At 32.9% G+C, this 11,522-nt stretch overlaps 1 protein-coding gene across 1 annotated transcript; it reads left to right on the forward strand.

Moving 5' to 3' along the window:
• The first annotated feature begins 6,373 nt into the window (after positions 1-6,373).
• Positions 6,374-9,622, forward strand: LOC145955547 (uncharacterized). Its single transcript, XM_083070430.1, has 4 exons — positions 6,374-6,584; positions 6,718-6,964; positions 7,870-8,088; positions 8,179-9,622. The coding sequence occupies exons 1-4, from the start codon at positions 6,417-6,419 to the stop codon at positions 8,826-8,828; spliced, it is 1,284 nt and encodes a 427-aa protein (XP_082926556.1). The 5' UTR covers positions 6,374-6,416; the 3' UTR covers positions 8,829-9,622.
• The last annotated feature ends 1,900 nt before the right edge of the window (positions 9,623-11,522 follow it).

The raw sequence follows: 11,522 nt of genomic DNA on the forward strand, positions 1-11,522 counted from the left end.
TTTAAATTTAAAATAAGATATGAATTTATTAAAATTTATAAGTATAAATATATTTAATATGAATATTTTTTAATAAAAATAAATAAAAATCGAGTCATGCGGTTCAACCAGTGACCCACCGGTTCAACCTTTAACCCACTGACCCAATACCTTAACCGGTTCGATGCCCGGTCCGGTTTTTAAAACTATGGTTGTAATCCTTCTCCCTCTAGATCTTCTTTTCAAGTGGTCTTTAAATTCACTATAAAATATTCAACAATAATATAATATTTTTAATTCCATATATAGTTTGCTGAAGTGTAATATCATTTATAGTTTATGTAAATACTCACTCAATGTAAGGCTTAACTTGAGGACAATTTAATAACACATATCGATGGGCTTGAAATTTCTCCATGGTTGACAACTCAAATGTTGAAAAAGCACTTGCTACTTTACCAATTGGTGGAAACAAGGTAGACAAATTTGAAGAATATCTATTATTAGGAAAATCATCAACGCGTCCAGGCCTATTGATTCGTGTCTCAACCCCTTCCATATATTGAGAGCAAAAGGTAAGAACCTCTTTAGCTAGGTAGCCTTCAGCAATAGAACCTTCTGGTTGTGCCTTATTTCTTACATAGGATTTAAAGTGACCCAAATGCCTAGCATATGGTTTCACAATTAGTAAATTTGATCAATAACACTTTTCCCTAGGATAGAAAACTATGAAATAAGACATTTACCGCTCAATAGGATACATCCAACGATAATGTACTGGGCCTCCAAGTTCTGCTTCACCAGCTAGGTGACAAGTTAGATGAACCATGATTGTAAAGAAGGAAGGGGGGAATAACATTTCCATGTGACAAAGGGTTTGAACAATGCGAGACTGAAGTTGATCAAGATCCAAAAAGCTTAAACTTTTGGCACACAATTGTTAAAAAAAGGAACATAACTCTATTAGCACTGCAGCCACATTGTCTGGTAAAACATTACGTACGGCAAGAGGTAGTAATTGCTCCATTAGAATATGACAATCATGACTTTTTAGGCCAAATATCTTTCCATTTTTTAAGTCAATACACCTTGTAATGTTACTTGAGTACCCATCTAGAACTCTAACATTTTTCAAAGTTTTCAAAATGTTTTTTTTTCTTTGCTTTTGACAGTGAGAACAAAGATGGAGGAAATCTTCCATTAGAATCTGGCCAAAGGTCTTTCCTTATACCCATTTCTTTAAGATCCTTCCGTGCTTTAAGATTATCTTTTGATTTCTTAGAGTCATTAAGCAAAGTGTACACCACATTATCACATACATTTTTTTCAATGTGCATTACATCTAGACAATGGCGCAACAAGTTGGTTTCCCAATAAGGAGGATTAAAAAAAATGCTTTTCTTCCTCCATAGTTCTGGTCCAATAGATTCAACAACTTTCTTTCCTCGAGTTCTTTTACCTATTTCATTAGACTCTAATGGTTTCCCAAATGTAACATTAATTTCTTCAACTTGTTTAAATATGTCTGACCCTGACAAAGTTATCGGTGGATCCCTTTGCTCAATTCTCCCATTAAAATGCGATCGACTCAATCTGAATTTATGCCCTATTTCTAAAAAACAACGGTGTGCCATAAAACTGATTTTTTCCATTATATAGCCAACAAGAGTCTGTGTCAAAGTTACATGTTGGGCAAGCAAGACTAGTGTGCGTGTTCCACCCAGATAAGGTACCAAGCCCTGGAAAATCACTAATTGTCCACATCAAAGTTGCTCGCATTCTAAACATTTCATTTTTTGAAGAATCAAATGTTTGCACTCCATCAAACCATAACTTTTTCAACTCTTTGATGAGTGGTTGTAAGTATACATCTATGTCATTTCCAGGCATTTGTTTTCCAGGAATGATCATAGAGAGGATTAACGAGGTTTGCTTCATACACTCCCAAGGAGGGCGATTATATGGGATAAGGACTACTGGCCAAATACTATGGCTTGTACTCATGGCTCCAAAAGGGTTGAAACCATCACTAGTTAAGCCAAGTCGTACCTTCCGAGGATCAATAGAAAATTCTGGATGAAGTAGGTCAAATGTTTTCCAAGCCTCAAATTCTCCTCTAGAAGGCTAACGTTGAGTGAGTACCTAGGCTCAGCGTGGGACTTGAAATTTCTCAAATGATTCTTTATCAGGCTGAGGCTAAGCACTAGACTAAGATTGAGTGTTGAGACTTAGCCAAAAGTTTCTTCTCTCTTGAATCTTCACCAATTATCACTTGTTTTTCTCAATGTTATCCAACCTTTTTCTCAACTACAAAATAACAACAAAAAGTTTGTAAGTTACCAAGTAATGTGAGTTAAAGACTAAAGTTAACTTTCTCTATATTTAAGTTAAATCTTAGACAAATCAAGGTCTCAAGTCAAGAAAAATTAGATAAGTGCTTTAAAATGTATCGCAAGATATAAGAAATTATAGCACTTATCAGTTAGCCATCATTATTAGGATGAGATCTCTTTTGTTGTTTTGTGAGAAGAGAAAGAGAAAAATATTATATTTTGTATAAGATTTGAAACTAATTAAGAGCTATACTCAACTTTATAACTTGTTTCCATGAACAAGGTCATTGTAAAATTGAAGAGAATGATAAAGATAGCTTATATAACTTATGCCACACTAATAAATGCTAAGGGTAATGAAAAAATTTGGTACTTTACCCCTAACTAAGTAAAATATGAAAAATTCATTTCTTCTTTGATTTTTTTGAATGCAGAACATGAAAATAGAATTGTGTGACTAAGCTAAAATATAACAAGTTGAAATGAAAAATCTGCAACTTCACATATACAAAAAGGAAAAAAAATAATATGATATAATTGATTTATGAACTTAATTTTGTGAACGTTAAAAGTGTTACAATAAGTGTTTAAATACTAAAACTAATTAACTCCTAATTGAGTAAAATAAATAAAAAATTATGACTAAGCTAATAAGTAAAGATTTTTTACCTACAGCTACATTTTGCTTTTTTTGACATAAACAATCTTTAATCAAACTTATAAGTAAAACAAAAAATTGTAAAAACTCGAAAATATTTAATTATGATAGTGAAAAAATCTTAACTATCAATAGTTTTGACATTCTCGATAAATACTTCAAAACTCCTTGTCTCTTGTCTAGATCCAAACTAACTTGCCAAAATGAAGCCTGAAATGTAAAGGTAATCAAGTTCCTCTTGTGAAAGTTTGAATTTTGTTTCTACTGATGAAATCATTCCCTCCACTTTGATCTTAAAAGAATAAAAAGCTTTGTGAATTGATGATTCCCTTTCTTCCAATTTATTTTTGTTTTGAGCATTGATATCAAGATGAGAGAAAACAGTGTACTGTAATTGAATTCACTGCCTAAACAGTATACACACTACAGTCTCCCAAGCCAGAGACCATTAACTTTTTTGTTTCTTGCAACAAATATTCAAGAAAACGGTAAATCTTTTAATGTGCAGTAATAAATTATTTATAACAAGTAATAATTAAAGGCAAGGAATCAGTTTCAATTGTGTCAGCATACCTAGGTGACATGCCCAATAAGAGCTATAAACAGAAGTAGGATGTGATCATCATGTCAATTTCAACACGGCTCGGGGTCAAAGCAAATATTATAACAACAAAAGCAAATTCAACAATTCACATATTTTCTTTTGAATTAATGATAGTCAATTGGTTGTATTCCCACGCCAAGAGTCTAGAAAGTGACATGCTCAATATTTTCCTAAAGTCAAAGAAATAGAACACATGGTTAAGTTCATTAGAAGCATAAAGAATTGAAGCTTACACTCCATTGCTTGAGATACTAGGTTATAATTGTTAAATGGGTTCAAGAATCTATGGTGTCAATAATAGAATCTGGGTCCCACTAGTGGAAAATCATTTGTTTACGTCAGCGTTTGCTCATCAGTTATAAAAATACCTAACGTAAAAAATACACAGTGACATTTTTTAAATTAATCTAAATTTTTTTACATCGGACCCCTTTTGGCTTGACGTAAAAAAGTTGTTTTATTTCCCTAGCACCTTCATCTTTTTCGTGCACGTAAGTGTTTTTCCATTGTTTTCCTCTAGGGTTTTTCTCTAGCGATTTCTGGCAATGGTGGTGCGATTTTTGTCGGGTCTTTGGGTGTTTTTCGCTCACGGTGAGCGGTGACAACAATGTGAGCAGCGACGATAACAGTAGCGAAACCCATTTTTGATTTTGAACCTATCTCTCCAATTGGGTTGAATCATTTAGGCGTTTTCATGGATTGAAGTTAGTGTTTTCATGTGTGTATTGATCTTTCTGTGTAAAAATGTTGTTTTATTCCTGCACACGAGTGTCTTGACACTGCTTTCCTCTCCAGCGATTTTCGGCGACAACTGTGCGAGACCTTTGGACGTTTTTCCATTCACGATGCACGACAGCAAGACCCATTCTTTATTTTGGACCTATCTCTCCGATTAGATTGAAGCATTTGGGTATTTTTTGGACGTGTTCATGGATTGACAAGGTTTTTTTTTTTTTTGGTTTGTCAACCATTTCTCATCGATTATAAAAACACCCAACGTAAATTTACGTCTCCTGCATTGATGTCGGACTTTTTCTAATGTTAAAAGTCCAAAATAACAGACATAAAATGTCTTTTAGTGTCAATTTTATATGAATCTTATTCATAGAATAAGTAGCTGTCTAGATAGTTATTACCAATTCTAGTTGGCCATAAGGCCTATATGCTCAGGGAGTTGTCGGTGTTGCTCTAGGCAACCATGGATCAATCTTTGCTATTGTGAACACTACGACTATGAGAATGTGAAATGTGATGAAATGAGATAAGACATGAAATTTCGTGACAAGTAAAGTGATGAGTTCATGAGTTTGTGAATGTGTGACATGCATCATGATTTATATGCATTTATATGACGAAGTATGATATGGAGTACATCGTTAGGGAAAACCCTCCAACTGTGAAACATCTTGGAGGAGTCCTAGGGGATAGTGTGGTTTGGAAGGCCCAGTTCTGCTCGTTTGTGTGCATGGGACGTATCTTGCACGGCTTTGCTATCCCCGATAAGACCCTAGTAGTACATCCTTCTAGTTGAGAGTGCACGATTGAGCCGACATGTATTCCTAGACTACTTTAGGTATGTTGCTTTGGTAGCATACCACGTGATATGTGATTATGAGACACGTGACTGTTGCTAGATGCATGCATTTATGAGTCGAGTCCATGACATCATTGCATGATGAATGACCGTGCATGTGTTATCGTTGTATGTATAATTTGAATTTTGCACCTGATTAATGTGTAGCTATGGATGTGCTTGTTATGATTTGTGTGTGTGTTGGCTAACTGTTATTTGTACACCTGAAACTGAGTGAGATATTTCTCAATCCCTTGTTCTTTGTATGTGTTTAAATTGTGTTGCAGGTGATCATCAGCATGAGGATATTGGTGATGAGGCTTAGGCTTCAGTTGGGCATGCTCTAATAGGATACGTGACATTGGGGCATAACTAAACTTAGTTTAGGATTTCATTATTGTTATTTTGTTTTAGAAAAAAACTCATGTTTCATTTTTCTATAAATTCTGCATTTGTACATGCTTTAAGTTTACGAATGTGAATTCTCTACTCTTATGTTAATGGAACCATTGTTTTAAATCTAAAGATTTTATTTAATCCAAGAATATGTTTTTATAATTATTGTATATCTATGTTGGGATAGAAGGTGTCACACGATCCCAGAAGAGAAGAAAAAAGAAGGTGTAGAAAAAGGGAAAATTACACGATACAAAGGAAGATCAATTAACTTACCATTGAAAAGTTTTCTTTGAAAAATAAAAAATAAAGTTAATAGAGTGATTTTTCAAGTCTTTGAACAACTAAAAAATCATTCATCACAATTTTATAATTAAGTTAATTTAAAATTTTATTATTTTTCTGAATTCATTCATTATTTGAAGAATATTATTGACTATACTTATAATAATTATGATTACCAAAATTAATTTATGAAAATAAAAATACTTAATTAAACACCTGTATTTTAAAAAAAAAAAATATAACTGGATGAAAATGTTTAGCTGAAACGAAATTCAAATTTAAAAATTTAAAATTAAAAACAAAACCCTTTATTTAAAAAAATAATAAAACATTTATTATTTCTAAAAAAAATATTATTTTTTACGGATAAAAGAATAATTAAATAAATATACTACATTGATAGTGCGAATTAATAGATTTTATTTTGATTTTGATTTTAAAAAAAATTCAATTAATATTTGTGGCGGTAAATACTAATTATTGATAGCTCGAAAAGAAATAAATTTCCCGCATTCGAATCCCTGTAAACATAAGAAGGTGAAGAAGGCAAAGTCACCACACTGTCTCTATTGTTTGCTATTGTACACGATGAAGACACTACTGAATGCCGGAAAGCAGCCCGAGTCATTGCAAAAGAGAAAGATGAGCCTCAATCTAGTCTCTATCATCGTTGATCGTTTTCTCCTCGATAACAACTTTTCCCTCACGCGTTCCACCTTTCTTAACGAGGCTTCCTCTCTTATTGCCAACCAAGAGGTATGCTACCTTCTTTTTCATTTTTTCTTATTAGAATTGCTTCAATGCTTTCCTCATTCTAATTCTTATCAATCAACAAAAAAGAGCTATCAGCAATATTCAAATTTTAATTTTAATTTTTCTATTTTTTTAGGTGTCAAAGAGTTTGCTGAGTTTGGAAAATATGCTGGATGAGTATATATGCTTGAAGGGAGAGAAGGCGTCGCTGCATCAAGAAAGGGTTTCGCTGAATCAAGAGAAAATCAGGATTCAGATGCTGTTGCGAGACATGCAAAATGCTGTCAACACATTCAATACTTTTCGGAGGCCACCCCCACCCAATGTTGCAGAGATGAACGCAAATCCTGCAATGCTTCCTCAATCCAGAGTTTCTCCTTCGTGTACATGTTTTTCCTCTTATGCTTGAAATTTTTTTTTCTCAATGTGGTAGGCAGCCTTATTTGTTGATTTTGATTATTAAAACTGCAACAGCTATTTAAAGCTTTTCAAGTTGTGGCGCGATTAATTCAAATTGAGTTTGAGTTGTGGTATTAGATTGTGAATGCATTGTCATCATTTAAGACGGTGATAATTGCATGAAAGGGTTCCTGCCATGTAGTTGTAGTTTCAAACCGCAATTTAAAACATTTACAAGTTTGATGAAATAAATATTTTGCCTATTTTAAGGACAAAGATTAGGTACGATGTGGGGTTTTTGTTATGTGTTATTCGTAAATGATTAGTGGGGTTTTTGTTATGTGTTATTCGTAAATGATTAATCCTCACCTTATAAGTATTGCTAATTTAAAAAAGTAGAGAGCAATCTCCCCTTACAAGTTTTGTAAGGTAAGGCTTGTTCACCTTAAATTATTTTGATTAGTTGATTTGGAATTTTCAATACTATGCGAAAAGAGTTGGATGCTTCATGTTTGAAATCTGTATAGTTAGATATAATCTATGTTTCTAGTGTTGATTTTTGGGTAGTTTCAATAAATCAGTCTTTGCCTAATATTCTGTTTTGCTAATAGAATTGAATGACTCACTTGAATGTTTGAATTTTCCCAAGAGAAGTCCTATATTTGGGAATTCTGATTGATAAAGTTAGGAGTGTAATCGTTAAATTGTGTTTCCTTAGTCACTGTTTACTGTTGTATTTTTGGATGTGTAAGCTAAGTTTATCAATTAATGGTTGAGTTAATCCTAATGTATTTAAGTCACAATTTGGAAATAAGTTTCAATTAAATTGAATGGTGTTCAAGTTTTTAGGTTGTCTTAATGATGTGTTGACATTGCTTTGCTTTCTTAGGTGTTGCTCCTGTTATTACTACTCCTCTACCTCCGCAAAACATGTCTCATATACAGTCACTGCCTATGCGTATGAATACCAATGTGGAAGCAGGAAACTTGTCTGCACCCATGATTAGTGCATCTGACAGAAAGAGAAGAGATAGTCAAGCAATGGATGTTCCTACAGTTTCAAAGAAGCGTCGTGGTAGACCACCTGGTAGAAAAAATAATGTTCAAGGTATTTTTGTCCCCTAACTGATAAATCTATCAAGTATATGCTAAGCTTTCATAATGTCATTAATTACATTTTTACTCTATCTATTCTCAGGTCTAAACATACTGCCATCGTCAAATAATACAGTCAATGACCAAGTAATTTCTACACCTTGTTCTGCAACTCAATCATCCGCTTGGAATTGTGCACTTGGTGGATCACAGGCTCAAGGATCTAATGCAGTCAATAACCAAGTAGTTGTTACGCCTTGTTCTGCAACTCAATCATCGGCTGAGAACTGTGCACTTGGTGGATCACAAGTTCAAAGATCTAGTGTTGTTAAAAGCTTATTCAATCCTCTTCCATTTCCTACTCCAACCAATTCTCCAGTTTTAAATACACCTTGCAAAACAAATCCCTCTCACAATGATACATGTGTATCCCCTCTCGAGATTTCTCCGATTACGACATGCAATGGGAAGACTGCAGAACAATTGACTTGTTTAGGGAGAAGTCAATGCATTTCTCCAATCAATGTTGATTTGGACCAGACATGTGAGAAGGATCTCGTAAGTAGCAGGTTGGATACTTCTAATATGCATGAGAGCTTAGACAAATCATTGCCTGATGATGATGATGTTGCATACAACTTTGACATGGGAGACATATCATCACACAATTCTTGGGATTTTGATATGCTCAAGTTTGACAAGGAAGACTTATCTGAATTCTGCGAATTCGAATATGAAGCCATCATTTCATGATGACACTGTCTGAACTCTGAAATGGAAACATGTATTCTTCTCTTTTTTTAGCTTTGTATTCATTATTCGGTTATAAAACCCACATAGGAATTTGGAAATGATGTGCAACATTGGCTATATCTTATTTGATCTTATATCACCTTGTTGTTTAGTTTGGTCTAGTGAAAAACTTGGGCCTTTTGAAGCTAACTTTACTGTATATGTACATTAGAGTGTTGAAGGATGTCCTGCTTTTTATTCTCGTGTTAAACTTACATCGGTTATTTTTTTTTTAAAAAAAAGATCATTCTCGTATTCTTGTTCATTATTTCCTGGATTACTGAGTAGCATGTGCAGGTTAAGTATTATGAGAGTCAAGTGCAGCTCTACGTTTGTTTATTACATGACTATATAAGATAAAACAACTTTTTTAATGGGAGTTGGATGGAATAACTCAGTTGGTTAGAGCGTGATATCGATAATTACAATGTTGGAGGTTCAAGGCTTCTTTTTAATGATTTATACTTATGTTTTTATTTTTCTATTATTATTTTTTTCTTTGTTCATTGTTTAGCATATAAAAAGTACTATATGTCTCGGTAAAACTTTTTAAAATAACAAATAATAAAAATTATTTAATATTAAATGGTTAACAAAAAATATGAATTATTATGAATTGACATTTATAAAAATAAAAAAAATGGGAGTTATAAAAGAGTAATTAAAAAGAAAGAATTAGACTAAAAATGTGTACACGAAAAATCTCAATCTCCTTTATTATAGTAATATATATCATAAGCTTTGACAAGAATTTTTTATTTATTATTTTGATGAATTCTTTTCTTCTTAGTTAGCTTATAGTGAAGTAACTTTAGTTAATAACTTATTCAAGGTTTTATCCATGTATTGCTAATATTTTTATTGGTATATCTTACATAAAATTCAACAATCAAACTAATTATGAATCATAATTTATATGACTTTTAAAATATTTAATGTAAAAGTCAACAAATTTATTATTTAGTATCACATTTTCAACATCCACATCAATAATTAATTAATGCATTACCAGACATATTAATTAAGGAGGTCTCCTACAACAAAAGTTAGTAGTTTAAGTGGTTAGATCCTATCAAACCACAAGATTAGACCAATCGTAGTCAAGTCAGGTATAAATAACTTCAGGCCTATCAGAGAAACTATTTAACAACTTAATTTGATTTCTCAGGTTTTTCCACTTAAAATAGAAAGTCTAGTACTACTTGGTGTTGAGCCTGGAGAGACTTGTAGAAAGAATGCTTGGATAATTACTTAAAGAGGTAAGTCAAAGACTACTTAGGTTTGAGTTAGAAGAAGCTTGGTAAAAGAATACTTATAACTTTGTAAAAGTTACTAGAACTCAATCTAGTTGGATTGAGAACTAGATGTAGTCTCAGTGGTTGAGACAAATCGGTATAAAAATATTTGGTGCTCCATTTGACTTTTCTTCAGTGCTTCTTTTGTAAAATTTCCTCTTCATTGCACAAAAGTACGAGTTTTTTATACACACAATTCAAGCTCTCCTTCTAGTGTATGTCTTTTCTCCATATAGGTCATAAAACCTTTTGTCTCATCTCAATAATGACATGTCAGCACTTCCAACACTAAGCGTGAGTTTTCACGCTTATCGTGAGATAAGGATCAACCAACACAAAGTCCCTAGGATTGTGGCGCTAAGTGAGGAACTCAAATTCTCCTCTAAAAGGCTAACGTTGAGTGAGTACCTAGGCTCAACGTGGGACTTGAAATTTCTCAAATGATTCTCTATCAGGCTAAGGCTAAGCACGAGACTAAGATTGAGTGTTGAGACTTAGCCAAAAGTTTCTTCTCTCTTGAATCTTCACCAATTATCACTTGTTTTCCTCAATGTTTTCCAACCTTTTTCACAACTACAAAATAACAACAAAAAGTTTGTAAGTTACCTAGTAATGTGAGTTAAAGACTAAAGTTAACTTTCTCTTAATTTAAGTTAAATCTTAGACAAATCAAAGGGTTCAAGAATCTATGGTGTCAATAGTAGAATCTAGGTCACACTAGTGGAAAATCACTCGTTTACATCATCTTTTTCTTATCAGTTATAAAAATATCCAACGTAAAAAATACACGATGGCATTTTTTAAATTAATCTAAACTTTTTTACGTTGGACCAAAGGGGGTTTGACGTAAAAACTAAAATCTATGTCGGATATGAAGTATAGTCCGACGTAGATTTCAATTTTACATCGGACCCCTTTTGGCTTGATGTAAAAAGGTTGTTTTATTTCCCTAGCACCTTCATCTTTTTCATGCACGTAAGTGTTTTTCCACTACAAAAAAATGAGTAAATAATGGCGTTTTTTTTATTGTTTATAATGGCGGTTTGAACCCCCATTATTCACATAAATGGCAGTTGTCCAAGTCGCCACAATTCTTTCCGCCACAATGTATAAAACGGCAAGTATCAGTCAACCGTCAAATTAGCCGCCATTTTATACATGTTAAAAAATGGCGGTGTATCTTGATAAAATATGACAGTTAAAAGTGCCATAATTTTTATTTAAAATAATGTTATTATGTAAATAATGGCATTTATAACCGCCATTATTTTTTGTAAATAATGGCATCTTTAAACGTCACAATTTTCTAAAATAGTTGATTTTTATATTTAATATGTTGCAGTTTTAACTGCCACAATTG

This window comes from Cajanus cajan, chromosome 3, assembly GCF_000230855.2.
Source record: "Cajanus cajan strain Asha chromosome 3, NIPB_CcT2T_4, whole genome shotgun sequence".
In the NCBI taxonomy this organism is placed as follows: Eukaryota; Viridiplantae; Streptophyta; class Magnoliopsida; order Fabales; family Fabaceae; genus Cajanus; species Cajanus cajan.

Bases quoted from the DNA above. Each gene is read 5' to 3' on its own strand.
- LOC145955547 (XM_083070430.1), top strand. From the start codon at position 6,417: ATGAAGACACTACTGAATGCCGGAAAGCAGCCCGAGTCATTGCAAAAG. The intron at 6,585-6,717 runs GTATGCTACCTT...CTATTTTTTTAG, and splicing joins CTCTTATTGCCAACCAAGAG to GTGTCAAAGAGTTTGCTGAG. The intron at 8,089-8,178 runs GTATTTTTGTCC...ATCTATTCTCAG, and splicing joins TAGAAAAAATAATGTTCAAG to GTCTAAACATACTGCCATCG.